We start from the raw sequence: 21,163 nt of genomic DNA on the forward strand, positions 1-21,163 counted from the left end.
TAATTAATTCTATAAACATATATGAAGAAACATGTAATGTATTTTATTTTGATTTATTTATTGTAAAAAATATTTGTACATTAAATCCTTTTACGAGAGTTTCACTATCTCAACAAATCGATCATTGTTACAAAAATCTTTGTATGTATGTGCGTACTGAAGTTTAAGAACGGAATATTTTTTTGTAAAAAAGCGTATGTATTCAGGATGACTTGTATCAACTTCTAAAAGCAAACGTCCTCCCGGCTTTAAGGCTGTAGCAGCGTATTTTAGTAAAGGTTTAATGACTTTTAAGCCATCGTCTCCTCCATCAAGTGCCGTTAGATCTTCGTAACTGAAGAATACAATTTAAATTATAAATATTATATATATGTGAAAAAATATTAATTTATAATGTTTAAAATGCTTTTTTGACTTGATATTTATTTACATTTTAATTTCTGGAGTTAATGTAGGTATCTGTTTGGTCGGCACATAAGGAGGATTACTAACTATTATATCGAAAATTTTCGAATTAAAATCGAGATCTTTGGTTTCACTTAATGCGTTCGATATTTCTATCGATCCATCGTCTTTCAGGGCTGCATGCACAACTGCAACTCGATCTTTTAAATTTAACCTATCTCGATTTTCTTTTGTTAATTCGCACGCGTCTGGATTTGAATCGATCGCTATACAATTAACCTAGAAAAATTGGTCTAGTTTTACGTATGAATCCTATTTGCAATAGTTATCAGAGAAAATGATTTCCAATAAAAGTAAGTAAATATATGCAAGATAGATAGCAATTGACTGATATAATAGTTACTGTTTTATCAGCATGAGCGATCGCAAGAGATATGGCTCCAGAACCACATCCAACCTCTAAGATTTCTTGTTTTTTATTTTCAGAAGAACGTAATGCTTTTAGAGCATAATGAACTAACATTTCAGTTTCTGGTCGTGGAATGAAAATTGGCGGAACTAATTTTAAAGTAATATCTTGGAAGTCCCATTCTCCTATTATGTATTGAACCGGCATTCTGTAAAGATTCGATTTTAGCCAAAGAATGATGAACAACAATTCTGTGAAAACTTTTTACCGAGATAATCGGCATTCGCACAACAAATCCAATGTATCGCGCTGATCCGACGTAAGTCTTTTATTTCGCGCGTTCACAACATCTAATATCTGAAAATAAATTTTCGCTGAAATCCTATTTTTAAATATCGAATTTAATTACAAAGCAAATTTCATCGTTTTCGTAAGATTAAATAAAAATTGTATAAAAACAACTTATGTGTATGTATTTGCTTATATATTTTTTAAATATTATTTTACTTCGTACTCATATATACTCTATTTACAGAAGTAAAGATTATAACAAGATTTAACGAAAGAAAATATGTTTAAAACAATGAATATCAGTTGATAATTATTTTAGTGGTTGGTGCTGGTCATCATGAAAATACGAGAAAGAAGAATTTAAATTGTACGAGCATTGAATGCTTGGTAATGGTAATACCTTGCTAGTGCCTATAACGTGTGCAACGATGTGTTCGATCGATTCTACGGGTTCCGGAATACCTTCGTTCTTAAACCGGTCGCTCCATTGTTCAATAATTTCACCAACAGTAGGACATTGTACGTTCGTTGTGCACAAACTTCGCGTTGGTCGACTAAACGTGATAATTTTACCTTTACTACACTGTATACATGTTTCGGCACTTGCAACACTGAAGAAAGCACGAGCACTCGAAAGACATCGAAGCAACATTATGTTTCATATAGAATAAGTTGTCGTCACCATCAAATTGTGTTCCTAACCAACAATTATTTCACGTGATATACGAAATATCAAAATATCCTCCATTTATTAAACTCACGATTACCAGGCACGAATCACAATTCGTTATTCGTTCAATCCTGCTATGTGCTGCCAGCTGTTGAGAAATATATTTAATTACATTTTCTCGCAATACAACGTCGATCGAGCAGAGAAAGGATTGACATTGAAGAAGCAATGAGATATTTATGGGGCAGGTAAATCACTATATCAACATATAATTGTAAATGCTTACAATTACACAATACGTACATGAATACGAAAACTCATTAAACACGTGAATGAGATACACGGATTTCATAAACGATACAAGGCAAAATATGTGTTGCATGTCTGGAAAACCTATCTTGTTGAAATCGTTGTTATTTCGTAATATTGACCAATTAAATGGTTAATATCACACATGTCAGTCTTTTTTAATTCATAAGAAAGATTCGTCTTGCGTTCAGTCGATAACGTATCATCGATTAGGGGCGCATGCGCAGAATTGTATAACGGAAAGAAGGGTGCGGGCCTATAGGCCATGATTCGGTTTAGGACGCCAGCAGTCGCCACTGGTCCAACTCGCAACTTGCGACTCAGTCTGCCATGACAGTCGTCGGTGTCACACGAGTGCGCCGTTCAACTTCCGTCTATTATTGACTGTGTCTTTCTGACAAAGGGAACGATCCAATGGGCTAGGCTGTTATACGCTCCGACGGACACGTGTACCATCGTTTTCGAGTGACTATCGTATCGAACGGTTTGGATCTGGAGAATTATACGAATTGCACGCGTCTTTGGCCTAGTGAATGGCGGCGGGTGGTGTGGTGGCGGTGTTGTGACGTGTGTCTCGTGCTGCGTTGACTGTCAGTTTCGTCGTGTATCGAAAATCGCGTCGGTTCTGGATCTCGTGTGACATCATCGATCGTTGTTTACGATTCGCTCGATTATATCGCAAACAACTAACCGATACACACGCCGCCCTGTCGCAACGCTTAACATTCCTCTCTATGATTGTACGGCATTTGTTTACGAGCAGAAGCTTTCCGTCGCTTAAAGAGCGTGAGAGTAAGGTGTGGTGAAAAATGACATGTAGATTCTCGCTGCTCTTTCGCTCTTGCTTCTCTTTCTCCTTTCCAACCTTCCCCCCTTCCTCTTTGTTCTAGGCACGCGTATTCCTATCCTTCCCTTCCGCCTTCACCCGACGGTATACCGGCGACTCGAAAGCCTCGCGAAGGTAAAAGTTCGCTGTCACGCGCGATTGTCACGATATTGTTTTCACACGGAACGATGCTTTCCGATGATGAAATAACGGAGAAAGGAATTAATACGATCAGCCCAAGAATAAACTATCGAAGTGTATAAAAGTTGTGCTTTCGATCAATCGTCTTGCATCATATACGAAAGAACATTTTCAATTAGCTTTAACCAAGAAGAAGAGAGTGAGAGAGAGAGAGCCATTCTTCTGTTCATAAAGAAACAACGTAAGAAATAAAGCAAGAGGAAGAATCTTGTAAAAAAAATACAGTTTTGGAATATCTTGCTTGGATTAAATGCCGGAAACGACCGGCCATGAAGAAACAGTTTGCTCTGGTAGGTTCACGCCCCTTTACGCGTCACGTCTCACCGTACCGTCAATCATCGACTGAAAATCTATCGATGAATTCGGTGTTTCGTGATCCGTGTCGCGTGAAAACCTAGTACTTAAAAATTTATCGAGTGATGCGCGAGTGTTGCTTCGTGTCTATCGGTACCGTTTCGATGTGGGAATAGATCGAAGCGTGGTGAAGAAAACGTGCCTCGTATTGTATCGTAAAATAACGGGGCATCGAAAGTGACGTATCGTTTACTCGGAATTCGTTCGTGACAGGGAATTTCCTGTTACCGATTTGCGCTCGCTTGGCGCGTACGCAACGTTGCGCGAGCGTGCACGCCCCTCCTCCCCTTCTTCCTCGTCGTCTTCAGAGTGCGATCGTGTATAGCCGTCGTAGGTCGTAGGGGAGTGATTCCGTCGGTTGTTTAGTGTTTGCACATAAGCGGCGGTGTGACCGGGCACACATAGTCGTTTCGATGGACAGTGTCGCGTTATGCGCGCGGGTCGAACCGAAATACGCGACACGGCGTGAAACTGTGCACGCGCCAGCTATCAATAGAGAAGAGATATCCTGTGTTATCTCTTTCTCACATTCGACTCAAGATCCGTGCTGTGAATGAGAAGATGTTTAACTTTATGAAGAAGGCTGCGGAGAAGGACGACAAGGAGAAGCGGAAGCGAGAGAAGAAGGAACGAAAAGATGTCAAGAAACGAGATCGCAGTAGTATGTCCGCTGAGGAATTGCTACGTTTGGATGAAGTACGTCTTTTTGTGTTGTTTGTTTATTTTTGTAAATTAATCTAGTTGAAACAGTAGGTTGAAGGTATTAGATATATGAATGATTAACACATAGTGTTAGTTTATTTTTAGTACAGTATTCTTCTCTTTTGGTACATGAAATATGCGTAATATTATCTTGTTAAGATTTATCTCGTTCGTCCGATAAAAATTTGTCGAGATACGTCCATGCTGAATATGTTGAATGTTGACCTTTACGCGTTCCTTTCGTTGTGCTTATCTACAAAGTGGATATAGCGCGCGGATAATTCCTACGATTTGTCGAGTTTGAGTCATTGTGGATAATCTTCATCTTTTATCTATGAGTTCTGTTTTTTTGGGAGGTTCGAACACCTTTAAAGAAGTTTGTAGGGTAGCGGTTTGACGAGTGGTATGTGTTCACCATAGTAACAGCATACCACAGATATTCCGTCATACGCTTTAGAAGAATTTTCCGGCTTTATTTCTTTTCTCTTCAATGTGTATATTTGAACCTTGATATTTAATACATTTTTCTAAGTTTTTGTTTATCATGATGTCATTATTAAAGATTATAAATGCAAATAAGTAGCTGCATTAGTCGCGTTTTACTGATTTGTTAATTTATGAAACGTAACTGTATACATTCTTTAAAATTTACACGTGTATTAAAAGTAGGCCATTTTTTATATACACTTTGTGTGTTGCTGTAATCTTTACAATTGATAACAATTTAAAATTCGCTGATTACATTCTTTTGTTTATTGAGATAAGACGTTTCATAACAATTTGTGTGAAAAAGATTGTAATTCTTTAACGGATAACGTATTACACGTTAAGTAATAAGTAACAGGGTTTATACGTAGAATGATTCCATAGTAAAGTATATAGGATGTCTTAAAATAAATTTTGCTTGAAATAGTGCATAGTAGCAATTTTATATGAGAAAAGTAGAAAAAATATTTGTTTCGTTGTTTTTGTAGAATTTAATGAAATAAAAATTGCCTGTACAATAAAAATTTTAAGATTTCATTAATTTTATATTCTAAATAAAATTCTCCATTGTTCCTGATATTTATTTTATATTAAACTAAAGATGATATCATACTGACCTCGTGCAAAGTAACCTCGAGATAATTCAAGGTCATTCAGTAGTATGTGAGAGATACATGTATTGGTAAGAACAGAAAATTCTTCGAATATTCGATACATTGTAACGTCGGTTTGTTTTCTTTTACAAACGTAAATAAAAAATTAGATTGCTACTTTGAGAATATATTAACGCATGTAAATATTCCAAATTATTCATCATTACGATATTTTTTACACAAAATGTATAATTTTATACAAGGTACAAAATATGTAGTTACGCTTTTAAATTATAATTAAGGTGACTTTCATATAATATAATTAAAGTGTGTTGAATCATTTTTTAAATTTAACAACACATCAGCTTAAGGATATGGTGATTTGTGTAAGTATTTTTTGTTCCTTTCCTTATAAATCATGTAATAAACGAGGAATTCATATTATCTGCATCCCGCTCTATTTTTCGTAAAAATTGGAAAATATCAATTTTTATTTGTACTTCGTAAACTAAAATTTTCTCATCTTTCTTGCCTCCATATAAATGTTGAAACTTTTTCGTTATTTTATATTAATTTCAAATTGTATCATTATAATCATAATAGTCGTACATATCATTACAGTGTTTATGGAAACAATTTCGTATAACATATATTATAATATGCTCGGAAAAATTGTCTACGATAAGTGTTCGAATACTTTCCCGAATCACTGTACATAATTCGTTAATTCAATAGTATTTATCGTATTTAATATATAGACGTAATAATAAAAAAAAAAAACGAACAGTCTGCCCACTGTTTCGTTCATCGAATTAAAAAATAGTCAACGTATCCGAGAGACGTTTAATGCAAAGTGAAGCGAACGATGTTAGAGCGTTAGAACGTAACGTGGCTGTTTAACATTTATTTCTATAAATTCTTATATCAGTTTCTCTCTCGAACTTTCTGTGACCGTATATTACGTTTTTATAACCTTAATCATTCTTCATGCCCGTCCGTTTTATTTAGAAACATATTTGCCGTTGTGCACGATGATAAATGCCATGAAAAATTCTCTGATGCATTGGAAGTAATTTGTTTGTCGTGGACGTATAGTAGTAGTACCGTATGTACCTTGTAATTAGAGAGGAAATGCGGATGCATTATCAGCAGGTAATGGAACTCAAGTGAAAGTGTTATATCATTAAGTCTTGTTCAATTCTCAGTCGGTGATTATTAAGATATCAAGATCTCAACATTTGTGCTAAGGCATATGCAATTGCAGATCTAAATATATAATTATGTATTAGGTTATAATTATCATGTACTTTTGTGTATTATGTAGCTTAGAAAATAGTCTTTTATTCAGAGTACGGATAGAACTGTAACTTACTTGCAGTTAGCATAATTCAGGTAGGATGTTACAGCGTGCAATGTTCTTGCAGCTTATTTCTGCAAACGATGTATTATTAGTTTTTTTGTTTAGTTTTCAGAGACTTAAAAAACAGCAGTTTCATTCAATCATCGATTTGTTTCGAAGATAATTGAATTACAGCCCAGCGCTGTATTTAATTAGACCTTTTCGAATTACGAAATCGAGGGCACTTTCATAGTTACTTAATTACACTTGAATTTGTAATTGTTCCGACATCGGTCATTGCTCCCTCTCTACGTATGTCTGTTACACGTAGTTTCATCGTATCGTATATCTTCGCGCTAATTTTTCTCGGAACGTACACGATTACTTTTGTTGTAAAATAGCAATAGCGGAAAATAGTCGATAGAAGAATATTAAAATATTTTCAAATGTTAAATTATTTATTACTCGAATCATGAACATATATTGTTAGTTTTTTAATTAAATAGAGCACACGTAGACAAATAATTTTCCATTCGTGGAATTTTATTAATTAACATTTAAAGTTTATACTTAAACATCGAAGCTATAATTAGTTTTTCACCCTATTCTCACACAACTCTGCAATTTATCTTTTCCTGTTTTGGTATCTAATCTCGGATATCAGGCGATTATTTCCTCTCCCTTAAGTTCTTTATCGATGAAACGTGTTTAGAAAATCTGTATTTCCAACAATTATTTATTGACCAATCTCCTTAGTATTTTTTTTATTGGTTGACAAATATCGTATCATAAAGTTCATTAAAAGATAGAGTCGTGAATGGAAAGTATCGTAGTAAACTTGTTATGCATTATTAACTTGAAGTGCATTTATACGTCATTTTCGCATACTCTTATGCAAGGATACTTGATACGAAAGATCTAGGAAAAGGAATAGGCTTTAGAATGGATACGTCATTGTTTCATCACGTACGGCTGCCTCTCAGGTATTCGTTTCCTTAGATCTTTCGTATCGAATATCTTTGTAGTATATACCTCGCAAACAGCATGTTTCTTATTAAATATGTCCTTAATATCTTTTTGATATTGCATCAAATTTCAAAGAAAATAATATTGCAAGTGGATGAGTATGTGGGCACAGCGTGTGAGAGAAAAATGATCCAGTACTATCTTGTTTTTCATATTAAATCAAATAACTTTCTGGGAAACTAAATTTCCGTTTGGCAATGAAAAGCAGTGGAATATAAACCAAGATGCATACGTTGAAACACCAAGTTCAAAATCTAATTTTGTATATTTCACGTTTTATTACTGTACATTTGCAATAAAATGAAATTAAAGGAAAGAAGATCGTATTAAGAAAATCATTAGAAAAGGAAACTATGTATTAGATGGGTAGAAAAGTTCTGTCGAGTTTTATACGATAAAGATATAACCAGTTTTTTAATATTTTAATTTCTTTTCTATTTATGTATTTTCTACACTAAATGCTTCCTTATCTATTTCTTAACGTAAATAATATTTACACGCCATTGTATTCATTATATAGCATTAAAAAATGGCAGTTACAAGAATTTGGTATTATGAGAATGAAATTTAAAATCTAGCTTTAAAAAAGGCTACATTGGAAAATAAGGGTATGTGCGAATACTTTTTCTGGCTACTGTATAACATTGTTTCCTATTTATACCTATAATATGTACATTATAACAAAGTTTGACTGGAAAAATGACCAAGTGCATCTGTTTCATTTGCAGGTTCGGAGATCGTTAAAGATTCCTGGTCGCCGGAAGGAGAAGGAAAAGTTGCCGAGTGGTATCACCGCAGACTATAGCGCTTCGTTCTTCGCTTACTTGGACCGTGATATCTTAGAAAATTCGCAAAACTCTTCAAGCTCAGGGCAAAGTGTTCGCACTGGTAATAATTGGAATACGAGAACGCCGGATGGTTTGACACAGAGTGACTCTTCTGAAACTTCTTTGACTTCATTGACAATCACCACCACTACGTCTTCGGTTACACCAACCAACGTATCCGGACAATCAGGGAAGAATCTGCCACCACTGCCGCCAAAGCCTCCGAAGCGAGGAATTCTTAAGGGACCACGTCTGAGTGTCAGTAATACTGTGAATTCGTTGTCAGAGGAAAGCCATCTGCCGAACGGAAACGAGACCAATTACCAGGAGGCCAGCAATTTACTGGTCAGAAACACGCTGCAGAACGAGGTGATCGCTTACCAGAACGTGCCCACACACTTGTCAGGATTTGGAAACGCTGTTAGCAAGGAGGAAGCTTGTAGCGAGGAGGAAACGCAGACAGGACAAAGCTCGTGGCAGGTGTCACCTCAGCGAACAGTTCAGCAGGCTCAGCAGCAGCATCAGCAGCAACACCAGCAACAACAGCATCATCATCACCACCAAAGCGACACCAAACTGTTGCAGGTTAGTTGGAAGGACCAAATTGGTTTCTGTTAGAGGCTTTCGCTGGTATTCCAGGTGCTCGTGGCTTGAAATTCATGCTGTCCAAGCTCAGCTTCGCAGCTGAAAGATCTTCGTGTTTCATTAGCCTACAGAGAGAGGTACAGAGAGGCTAGCTAGTCTGGTACTATACCTATGTGTCTCCTAATGCAAACACTTCTAGCCATCAACTCGTACTTTAAGGGAACTGTTTTCAGTAGTATGGTAATGCGAGTAGTTGATAACTCGTTTCATGCAATTTGTAACACTAGTGGTTTCTGAATTTTCTACTCGAGGCCATTATTACCATATCGTTGTTACTTAAAATATTACCGTACGAATTAGGCTGGTTTGCACATAATTTATTACTAAATTACGATCCTAACTGTCATATTTCAGCCTCTCTTGATTGCTTTTGGTATACATTGGTAGCATTTAAATATTTTCTCCCTGTAACTGCTTATATGTGCGACGCATTTTATTTTATTGTATTTATTATAATTTGTGTTTAACGATCGAATTGCAATTTATATTTTACAGGTGGTGACCAGTGCAAGCCCCTCCGCAGACTCCCTAACAGACACCACGAATTCCAGTTTCGCAACACCACCTTTCAGCCTGTCGCCCGTAGGAGAATCCCAGGGTTTGTCGAGGTGGAGATCCTCGGCGTCCTTTGAAGAACAAGGCGTCGAGTTGCAGTTACCAGAGATCGTCCCTCTGGAACTGCCCGAACCTCGCGAGCTTACGATCCAAAGGCAACCACCACCGCGAAACGATTTCGGTTTCTCGTTGCGTCGAGCTGTAATCGTGGAACGAGCCGCAAATGGTGTCACACAGATGAGACCTGTGATCTTCGCTGAACCAGGTTCATTGATACAACATAACAACGACACCGGGTTGCTGCCAGGCGACAGGCTGATCGAAGTCAATGGAATTAACGTCGATGACAAGTCACGGGAAGAAATTATCGATCTCATTAAGGGCTCCGTTAACAGTGTTACCGTAAAGGTGAGTCAAGACAATGATTATAAAATATTTATAAAAATTTGCTATCCATCTTGGTAGAGTTGAGATGCTTTATAGCACAAGTTTAATACTAACGTTGCAACATTTAAGAGTTTGTTATTAGATCATTCATAAGTAATGCAAATTTTCTCACCTGCTATATAGGGTGCCCTATCATCTACTTTTGTAAAATCTTATAAGTAAAAATGAGAAAAGGATATTATACTTACATCTAATGAAATATAATATTCGTTTGGAAGGAGAACAGAAGGGTTAAAAAGTCGATACTTCGTTCCGATGCGAGCAACAAATTCAAGTAAAACACGATAAAAAGGATAATCCAAAAATATAATCTATACTCTAAATTTTTCCAAAGTAAGAAGAAATCGATAAGCAGCATCTTTAATCCCCACTTTCTTGTTTCGTTCTCCACGATGAAAATGGTTACACGGGATCGTTGGCGTTGCCGGTAAAAGTGAGAGCGTTCACAGGTACGCTTGGTCGGTTCGAAAGGTGATCGGTGTACGGAACAGAGAAACTGGTGTGATCATGGTTGGTTCATTGCCACTGATGCACCGAATATAGCGGGATCGTGACTCATGACCCATAATAAAACTATACTTGGACCGGGAGCGTTGCGTGAAAATAACTTCTTACCGTGGGATCCAACCGATGATCTTCTATTGGTCCTTGGTTGTGACAGTTGGTCACGAACTCGGAGAATTAAGTACTTAAGTACTTTGTTAGACTTCTTACTGTCAAAGCTGTGCAAGCGTAATTAGATTTGTCGACATGAACTTGCGATACGATATTTTCTATTTCTGTGTGAGATTCTCAATGCCCACTGCCGATAAATAGGCTTTCTTTTTATTGATTCTCCTGTCGGGTTTACAACAATAAACCCATCGTGACTTACGCAGGGTTTTATCCTGAGTTAACCGGGAAGAATGAGTCAACTCGTCGCTCGGATTTATAATCTCTAGAATATAACAGATTCTTTATTTGCGAATCTCCTCTCTTTTAACGCGCCGATCATTTTTCTTAAAAATAAAAGGGAATTAACATTGACCCAATTATGGAATTAATTAGTGCTATAATTATATAGAAGCTTTTGATTAAGAAAGATAGAAGGTGATAAGAAGAAAGAAGGTGCTTGGAACATACCATACATCCTCTACGCTTTCTGAATTAAAAGAATAACAAAATTGCTCAAAAGATCTCCTCTGCAAAAAGACTACTCACATCGACTCCCAATTGGTATCGTTGTGTCACGGATGACACGTGATCAGAGTTTGGTTTAAGTTATGCAATTCCTGCAAAATACACTATTTCTGTTCGCATCTATGTATCCTACTTCGTTCCTTGTATAAAATGACAAACAAAACATACTCTCGAAGTAGCATAAGTTTGTCTAGTTTTATCGTTGGAACATTTCCAGTTCTGGTTGTAAAGTTCCTAGAGGAGGATGTATCGATTAGGCTTGGGGGCCTTCGTACAGGTTCATGCCCTGGTTCTCCTTCTCGGTAAACCAAACGGTCTTAACAGAAAGAACGTAACGTGATTTACATACTTATACTATGTACAGCTAGGCCGCTTGCAGGTGTTCTCTCGGTCAACATCCTGTTTCCTGTGCTGTATACGCTAGACGGAAACCACTTTAATCTTCTTGAGCTCGCACACGCGGCTAGAAAGTAGTCTGAGGCATCCGTTACACGCGTGATATCTGTTTAATGCGTGCGATTAGCTATGATCTTATCAACGTGTACAGTTGATCCTTTATTATCTGAATTCCTACCATCCGAATACCGGTAACTCTTGTACTACTTGTTAATTGCGGTAATTCCTTTGGAATAGCGAACTACTATTATTATCCTTAGGGAATGTTACTCGGGATATACTGGCAAACTGTATTGTGTGTATTATTGGCTTGGAAACTAAGCGATTGCGGGTTTTGTCATTAGGTGGTAATGACAACATAGATACAATAGATTTGTAAATTGTAAGTTGTAAGTTTGCAAGTGTAACAAGTTCGTTCTCGTTTCTTTGGAGAAATTTTTATATGATCATAGAGAAAAATATTAGAAGTAGATATTCGTGTTAAATCTTTATTTTGATTTTATCACTGGAAAGCAACATCAAAATATAAGATAGTTCAATGGGAAAAATTTATTGGATCCAACGATGTAGTTTGAATAGAATGGAAAAACATACGTTCAATGGAAAAAATAAATTAAGAAAGAATTTTGAAAATGGATTTAATGAATAACTGAATTTTAAGACTGCCCCTCTGTTCTTTTAAAACTTCTCATCTTCGATTTCATTTCAATTCCATGTTAAACATTTTTTTTTAAAAAGTTTGTTCGTTAAGATAAAAGTGAAATTGAAATATAAAAGTTTGAGGTTCCCAGTAGAATAGTCTGAAAAAATTGCCTCGTTCGATCGATTTCTTATTCTTATGTCACGCAATGAAAATGTGGTTGGTTAAAGCGGAGACTAATTAAAACGGGATCGAATAAGAGAGTGTCTGTTGTATATAATAAACGTGTAATAGAATGCGTAATGGAATACTTTGTTGTTTGCAGGTGCAACCGGTCGCGGAATTGTCGGAATTATCAAGACGCGGTGGTAGCGACGGACGCCAGGTCGAACTTGCGGCCGCGAATATTCGTGGCGGTACACTTCGTCGATCTGGTAGTTTGCGGTTTCATCAAAACATGGTGAGTATTCTGTTTTCTGTCTTAATCCCGCGGTGAGATCGTTTTGCAAAGAGTCTTGGAAGATTTCTCTCCCGTCACGCCACAAAAGAGAGTGCACACCTTTTCAGTCGCCTGTTTGATTTAATAAAAAAAAAAATGTAATAGCCATTTATTTAAATAATGGCCAAGTTCGTTTGAATTGTGGTAAAGTGCTTTATTAATCAAGCTTTCTACGAGATACAGAAGGATTAATAAAAAGAGAAACAGAGAGAAGAAGAATGTTTTGGATAATAAAAGTTTTATTATTTAATTGCAAATTGAATTACAAAATGAATATCGATGAAATACCAAATAGCAGTTGGTTTATCATTCGATTGCAAATCGTGTTAAGAAAATGAATACAATTGACGAAATATCAGATACAAAAGGAAACGAAACGAGAAACTATGGAGAAGATGAGGTAGGAAATAAGCGAGCGGAAAAAGTGAAAGACGTGATGGGATTGTTTGGTACTCTAACTCTAACAGGAGGAAAGGTGTAGAGGGAAAAAGACAATAGTAGGGACGGATGCCTTCCACCCACATTCCTCGCGGCGGTGCAGTGGCATAGTAATCGCTTAACGGTACATCTGCTGACTTGCCCGTTCCGTAATACCAGCTTTCTGTCGAATCAAAAACCGGAATCCTACGATAATAGCGCAATTACACGGTAATGAAGCTTTGTCACTTTTTATCGCCGCAAATTAAGTAGCTAGTCACAGTGGCAGTTTATGCATATTAATTATTCGTTTATATCTAGACCGCGGATTTTTATACGTTGATAGAAAATTCGACGGTGCAGAAATGGACAGAATTCCAAAGAATATCTAATTTATATAAAATATCCAAAACGGAGTATGAGTAACTGATGATAAATATAGTAACTTGCAAGTTGTACGTGGTTTGAAAGGGTTGATCGTTCACATTTTTCCTGATATATGGCAATGAAGTAGGTATTTATAATGAGATATATCGTACGTATGTACGAGAACAAAGTCGAAGAAACTAAGGCATTTTTCTAGATACAGTGGTGCTCCTTTGTTGATATCACGACGTTGTTATTAATGTTTAAGCATGTCGTGTAATTTTGTTGAAAACGACGTACGCGGAGACTACATTTTATTTCAGCATTATCGGCGTCAAACCACTTCGATAACCGATGTTAAATTGCTGTTTGTTAACGCTGCAGTAAGATTATTAGGAATAAATATAACAGCATCGAAGATAACGTTTAATCTAATACAATAAAGGAAGGTATTATTTGTTGAATGCTCGATGCTTTCGAACCATGTCTCTTGCTTACTCATTGTTTTCTAAGAAAGTGCTTTAAATCAATTTTCAGTATCTCTAAAAAATAAATTAACCTGAATGGAAACTGATTTGCTATCGATCATACGACATACTATGCAGTTAACGCGATATTTATTAATTAATTTCGAGATTAATTTTTATTTTCTTTTAGCGCGTACCCAGCGACTTGTTTCAATTTGAATATTTAAACGAGACACATGCGATGATCACGATTTTAATATTTTATCAATCAGTTTCAATCGTAAACACTTACGTTCGAGTATTTATATCCAATGAAATTTTAATTAAACTTCGGCAAAAAATTAGCAATTGATGATTGATGATGTTATCGGCGGTTCGTGATTCGCATTTTAATATTTCGCATGATTAATATTTTCAATTATCAATTGACGATTAAAGAATGGCATCAACCGATGAGATCAGTATAACGCAATGATTAATTTCTTTCGATCATGCACATCAATTAACAAAAATAAATTAAAAATTCTTATCGGTCACTTATGTCCGATAGTAATGTCTGGAATAATCGCAAAAGATTTAAGTGAAAAACAATCGAGTATAATTTATTTATACGATCACTTTTCTAGTTAATCGAGTTTCACGAAATACCAAACAATATAAATAATAATAATAATAATAACGAATAATATAGTCGTGTCGTCTCAACGATTAATTTACGCTTGAAGAAAATTAAACAAGGTGAAGCGCCTCTGATTAAGCAATCACCGGCTGTTTCCATGATTTGCTGCCAGCGATAAATACCAAGTACAACTTCCTATCATTTCCAAGTTAATGCATAACGAGAATTCTGTCCGAGCCACGGCATTTTGCTGTCCGTTAATCGTCGTCGTTCGCGACAATACCGTGCGAAAGTGGTAGTTGCTGTAGAAATGTATGTTATTGAAACGCCTTGCACTCGCCTTGGGACGTGTAATAAGACGAGCGCGATAAAAATATGCAGGGTGCGTCACATGTAGAAATGGAACGAAAGTTCGAATCTGGTTGCATAGTTTCGAGCGATTCGCGAGTGCATCGAAAAAGAAAAGTGATGCCTTCAAGTAGAAGCTAGGCGAAGATAGTAGAGATAGGTTTGAACTTAAACTCGTTATACATAGGTTGAGAGATGTAAACGGTACTCTTTGATTTATTGAATCGAATTATATTTACTATACTATACAGATACTCGCAATATATGAATTTTCAAAAATTCGCAGAGGAGCTCCTAGTATGAATATTGTGTCTGTTGTTTTGTATTTTGAGTTGCAGCAATAAAAGTAAGGTCATATGCTCTCTAGCGCTATAAGAGCCTTTTAAATGGCAAGGAGGTAAAAGCAATGCGATAGAATTTTCCGATAGCTGGCCTGTTAAAGTTACGCCATATGCTGTAAGGCTATCTTCTTTATTTCAAGAACTTTTCATTCCACCTCCTCGGTTTGTGCATTATTGACTTCATTCTATAAATACGTATATCAACAGGAAAATATGTATTCAAGATTAAATACCTGTCAAGTATATATTTCAAATGTATATTAATTTTTTGAAACTTACAATTTCACATTAATTAAGCGATTATTCATCATTTGTTGATCATTGTTGTTATTGTCTACTACGATTTCCTATTATATATGAATAATTAATTAACTAAATTTGTGTGAAAAAAATGTATTTGGTATATAATCCGGATTTGTATGCTATAATTGGTTGCAATTAGTCTACTCAAAACGAGGTTCGTATCTCTGCTGAAACAACATATGTGTATTTATATGTATTGATGGTTGGTAAAGTAGAGTGCGATCGAGTGGATCCGATGTACTAACGGTCGATTTACTAACTCGGATGCACTTTAGCAACAACCTGTTTGTACCTTTGCAATGAGTTGACGAGCAAAATAAATTATTTCTGATCTCTTATTTCTGGATGATACTAAGAATAGTATTAGAATTATTATTACCATATTGATGGTATAAATATTAATATTAACCATAAAAAGGAGGAGAAGAAAGGATGGGAAGAATTTCTAAGTTAAAAGTAGTAAAATTAATTCCTAAAGTTAAAAGTAACGATTTCACGGAAACTACCTTTTATATTTCCTTTTACATTCTTCGCATCTTTTATCTTCATAACGTTCAAGTGCTTCTGTCTAATTATAGCAACCACTGTATGCATTATACTAATCATTGATCGCGTGTTCTTCTTTCATGTTATTCCAAAAGCAAACTAACCAACTGGCTCCTCCTGATAACTTTGTTCTTTGCGCCAAAATACAGATGGCTTCGTTTAATCTTCTACTTGTCGTACACGTGAACGGTAATTAATGATGTAAACCACGCACTGTTAGTTTGTATTCATGGCGTTCACGTTGATGTAAAATTGTACGATCAAAATTACACGCTACTGCATTACGTGCGAACGCATTATTCTGTCCATTTGAATTACCGTGCAGGATGAATGTGCTTATACAAGCAACAATGTTAATCGAATTGGATCAAGGTTTCTTGGTTATGACGTTTTTACAAATTCAACGAACGAATCTACGATTTAGAAAACAATTATTTTCTTATCCTCGAGATTTTCTTTATTTCTGGCGTCAGATACAGGTTAGCAACTAAGTGATTGCGGATTTTATCATTAGGTGGTGTTGACAAAATCCGCCATCATTTAGTTGCCAACCCAATAGATACTTTGAACTTTTTATAGGGAATATTGATACCTATGCTATGTATGGTGAAATTAAAAATATTTTATGGTCAGCCCGAGTCTTTCTCCAACTACTCTGTGTAAATGTTAATTTCTTCAGTTCGTGAATTTATTTCCTAGACAAGTCAGGCTTTGTCACGAAAATTTTATTTCCTAATGTTTGCCTGTCACGATATTTAAATGGCTAGTAATTAATTTGTATAACACGCTGTTACAAGTAAGCAGTAGTTACTTAGCAATGAGTAGTCTATTTCTGCTCCATTGGCTAACAGTTATCGATATAATTGAAGCGAGATCGAATAACGCGTTTAATAACACGGTGAAATTGATCCGTAACGCACTCAGGTAATATATTACACGCGTCTAAAATTAAATTAATATTTGCAGTCTAGGGAACAGAACACAGTGTTACATATCGAGTTAGAATTAGCAATAAAATAGGTTAGACTACGTTTAAAATACGAACGTAATTATTTTGTTATTTCTTCGTTTCTTTCTTTTCGTAGTGGCAGAGATCTTTTAAATTAGTAGAAAAATCAACGATATGATAAGCACTGGCTTAGTGGAATTGTAATAAATATTCGGAGACAGTGTGAGATACAAGGAAAAGAAAATAATTCACGCGATACATTAATTTTACGAATGGCGGCGAATTAACGGCAGTCAAATTCTTCAACATCGTCACTGTAGGGCTGTAAAGTAATGTTACGCAGGAACAGGCGGCATCGAAAAGGATGCACTTATAGGTGCAGTCCGAGAATGACGTCAACCTATTGCCTTTCTATAAATATCGAGTTTCCAAAAGAAGTTCGTTGCCCACGCTTGCAACGCGAACAACAAGGTACGAGAGTTTAATGACCGTCTTCACCACCATTTTAGCCTAAACTCTAAACCACTGAAACTCCCTTCAGATATTTTCTATTTTTATATTGATATTATTATTATACACATATACTAGGTACTGTTTTATGCATATTCTGATTATTTCAATCATTGCGGTCGTTCGTAGCTAGATAAAAGGTACTGTAAGTTGACGAATCAAAACTGCAATTATTATTAATTTTTTTTTACGCCAGGAACCCAAAGAAAAATTGCCAGCTCTCGTATATTATGCCAGCAGTTTAATATAGAGAAGTTTCCAACACGATTTGGCGATACTTCGAAGCCAAGAAAGTTAGTATTACGTGCAATATATATTCATTGATATACACCATATTCATATCAATAACGCGAATCATTCTACTTAAGAATATTTACATAAATCTTTGGTCCAATTCCATCAAGTTGTCAAATATTCGATCACTCGTTCTATTAGGTTGGCAACTAAGTGATTGCGGATCTTGTTATTAGGTGGTAATGACAAAATCCGCAATCACTTAATTGCCAACACAATAATGTACACAAAATTCAATATCTTTCTACTAGAAGTAATATTTTATCGACGGTGTACGTTTAAGGTCTAACATTTTCCTATTAAATTCAATTTATAGTAAACGCTGTGGATACTCGAACAAATCGGTATTTCGTAAAAGAGTGGATAGGTTGGAGATGAAATTCGAACTCGACCTGGTCGCGATTATACGATCGGTAGGTAAGAGGAACGATCTGTAGGCAAGGAAGCACAATGCAAATATTGAATGTGGTTTGCAAGAGGATAATGCTGATGACTCATGTCGAGTGACAGGCCGGACTGACGTTGGTGAATAAGTACACCGGTGAATATTGCGGATTGTTGCGAGCACACGCACCGATACACGACAAAGCCGTGGCATACTTACGCCTATCCGAAACGAGGCAGTTTTCAAGCTGTAACATCATTCGTGTCACGTTCGCTGTTTTTTCGGACGTAAAGCAATGCAAGTGTTGCCTACGTTCGCTCTTATACGCAAAAGCAACCCCGTGAAAAGGACTCGAAGAAACGTGGTTGCAGCTTTTTCAAAGGCAATCGAAATGTTCATTCTGCAACATATTTCGAAGTTGCTGACGTACGTTATCGCTGAAAGGTTTGGAGCATCCTTCGCTATTCAGGCAAACAGGTCGTTTCAGGCAAAAGGAGGATACGACTAATTTAGAAGATTCGTTTCTTCGCGAAATAGAGAAGTAGAGCGCTAGGTGTTATGCTGCGATTCTCCAATTTTTACATTGCAATTTATTGCTCTTGTTTTAGCATACAAAGAGAAGAAACTTTGATATAGAATTTAAACCAGGAACCGTACCACTCAATTTTCACATCAATAACAATTTTTCCATATTTTCTTCAAACTTGAGATGCTTTTTAACATTAGAAAAATGCGGATGGACTGTAATGGACTGGAATATTGAATCTTCTTATGAAAGAACGTAGCTGGGTTAAAAAAACGGTGAGAAAGGGGAACTAATATCACGCTCTTTCACAGAAGTAGACGTTCTTTCGCGGAATCAGTTACCTGCGAACTTTCCTTGCCAAATCTGTCTCCCTGTTATCAGATCTTCCATACAAGAAAACGTTATTCACATTTCGCGAAACAGTTTCATAGAAGAGGCGCGAAAGCGAGATGAGCGGGAACTCGTTGGTTGATTAATAGAAGTAGCAGTTGCATCAAGCCACGTTAGAAAGTAAAGGCTAATTAAATCTGCGCGATTGTTCCTCATGATTTGTTGCGCTACTAGGTTGAGTCTGTTACGTTACGGTACCGCTACAAGGATCCAGCCTACGCTTTAATTCTAGTTGTTTCACCTTCCACAGCCTCTCGTCTCGGCGCCGTACCTTGTCATTTTCGCATTCAAGATTTTACCATACTTTTCGAATAGCATTCTTTACTACTCGCGAACGAATACGTTTGTGGTTTTTAAAATCGTAATGAATTATTCATAATCATAGCATACCAGTGAATTCTTTTTCATTCACTGTTCATTTTCTTTAAATACCTATAGTATGCATAAAATTTCCATATATAACGTTTAATAGGTGATACTTGAAGTTAATTACCCTATTAAGATCGTGTATCGAGTAACTGATCGATAGAACGACATCCGACAGAGGGAATGTCGCGTAATGTTTTGGAAGTGTCTGTACTGATATTAAACTACGGGGCAAGAGTTTTTTAAACAGAGCAACGTTGCTACTTGGAAAATAAGCGATGTAGAACTAAAGAGAAGTAGGAGGGTGGTAACTCCCAAATATAACTTTTAAAGTAGTGTCGTCAGTCTTTGAAGCGGTTGTTACGCTCCACTCAACGAGATTTCAAGTATTCTTCGGTGTACAGCGGGCAAACAACTCTTTGAAGTAGCGTACTAAAACTTCTACACGATCGTAAATTTGAAAAAGCGCCAGTGAACCGTAATTGCCTATTTCATCTCACATACTCAAATTCAAAATCTCGTCAATGTTCTGTCTCAAAAAGGAAAGAAACGAAAGAACATAAGGAATGGCTACGTGATAGAAAAATCCTCCTTTTAAAATGATAAACATTTTGAATATTTGTTTTCATTACAGATTATCCATTCATAGTGTCCGCTCACAATTGTTCTCTACGTCACACGCTTGGATTGTCTCTGGGGAATGCAGCATCCATAGAAAAGTCTATAGAATTCTGTTACAGTGCGTGAATCTTTTTAAAGCTTAAGAAATATTCGCCCCTGAATGTATTAACATAGCCGGCACGAGAATCTTGTAACAAAGCTCAGAGCCGGCATATTCTAAATACTTGAGCTCGTAAGCAAACACGTGTCTCAAATTTTCTCCCATACTTTCTTAACTTGCGCAAGCTGGACGGCTTTGTTGGATCTAGAACTCGGTTGTCCACGTATGTACCGTGTCTCTGGGCTTCTATGAATCGGCGTGTCACGTAACGACAGCGTAGAAATTGTGCTGTGGTAATTCGCCCACGCTTGCTCGCACAACCTCGTCGTTTCTCGCCTTTTGCCCGTATAATACATCTCCGGTTCGTCGAAGAACGCGTGACGTCGATGTGTCATCGGACCGGGATGATTTTAGGTACCAGCCAGAGCACGGACGACAACATATTTCACTCGTTTAAAAATCTGGCTACAAAGGAATTCTTCGCAGCTATTGAGAACCCGGCTTCCCACGCCTTCCGCAATGTATTCTCGTTCATCTGTTACGTGTCGCCTTTCAATGCATCGCGTAATCATGCGTTTGATCTTCCCCATTTCTTCTGCCATGGGACACGGTTTACGCCTCATCCTTGTCGATCCGATAGTAAAGGGAATTTTTAAATGACGGACTTAGAGGATAGATGGATCATGTAGACAGGTTCACTAAATACTAACGATAGTATACTAGAAAGTATCGTATTGTATTTACGAATATATTATATTTGTAAATTTTGAATATAAATATTTTACAATTTTATTAGCGCTGTTACGACACTGAGTT

General features: G+C 36.5%; 2 protein-coding genes and 1 long non-coding RNA gene across 5 annotated transcripts in view; 2 read left to right on the top strand and 1 right to left on the bottom strand.

Moving 5' to 3' along the window:
- Positions 1 to 37: 37 nt before the first annotated feature.
- On the bottom strand, positions 38 to 1,852 carry LOC117217055 (MTRF1L release factor glutamine methyltransferase). Its single transcript, XM_033464357.1, has 5 exons — positions 1,506 to 1,852; positions 1,083 to 1,171; positions 809 to 1,022; positions 431 to 684; positions 38 to 334 (listed from the first exon to the last, which is right to left on the bottom strand). Exons 1-5 carry the CDS (start codon positions 1,755 to 1,757, stop codon positions 91 to 93), a joined length of 1,053 nt encoding a protein of 350 aa, XP_033320248.1. The 5' UTR covers positions 1,758 to 1,852; the 3' UTR covers positions 38 to 90.
- A 35-nt stretch (positions 1,853 to 1,887) lies between these two features.
- Positions 1,888 to 21,163, top strand: part of LOC117216959 (unconventional myosin-XVIIIa) — a 65,940-nt gene continuing 46,664 nt past the window's right edge. The window contains exons 1-5 of one of the 3 annotated variants that reach the window (XM_033464151.1): positions 2,097 to 4,161; positions 5,612 to 5,632; positions 8,340 to 9,023; positions 9,579 to 10,046; positions 12,626 to 12,760. In XM_033464151.1, the coding sequence (XP_033320042.1) occupies positions 4,027 to 4,161; positions 5,612 to 5,632; positions 8,340 to 9,023; positions 9,579 to 10,046; positions 12,626 to 12,760 (1,443 nt within the window). In that variant the 5' untranslated portion in view covers positions 2,097 to 4,026. Of the gene's footprint in view, positions 2,024 to 2,096; positions 4,162 to 5,611; positions 5,633 to 8,339; positions 9,024 to 9,578; positions 10,047 to 12,625; positions 12,761 to 21,163 lie in introns of those variants that run through there. The other 2 variants (XM_033464168.1, XM_033464158.1) reach the window with 2 other exon arrangements.
- Positions 16,847 to 17,989, top strand: LOC117217067. Its single transcript, XR_004489470.1, has 3 exons — positions 16,847 to 17,130; positions 17,292 to 17,626; positions 17,862 to 17,989. It is a non-coding gene; the product is annotated as an uncharacterized LOC117217067 (long non-coding RNA).

This window comes from Bombus bifarius, unplaced genomic scaffold (genome assembly GCF_011952205.1).
Source record: "Bombus bifarius isolate JDL3187 unplaced genomic scaffold, Bbif_JDL3187 scf7180000007966, whole genome shotgun sequence".
Taxonomy (NCBI): Eukaryota; Metazoa; Arthropoda; class Insecta; order Hymenoptera; family Apidae; genus Bombus; species Bombus bifarius.

Excerpts from the sequence above, each read along its gene's own strand:
- LOC117217055 (XM_033464357.1), bottom strand. The coding sequence starts at position 1,757 with ATGTTGCTTCGATGTCTTTCGAGTGCTCGTGCTTTCTTCAGTGTTGCA. Across the intron at positions 685-808 it reads TCGCTCATGCTGATAAAACA|GTTAATTGTATAGCGATCGA; the intron begins GTAACTATTATA and ends CAATTTTTCTAG. Across the intron at positions 335-430 it reads TTAACTCCAGAAATTAAAAT|TTACGAAGATCTAACGGCAC; the intron begins GTAAATAAATAT and ends TGTATTCTTCAG.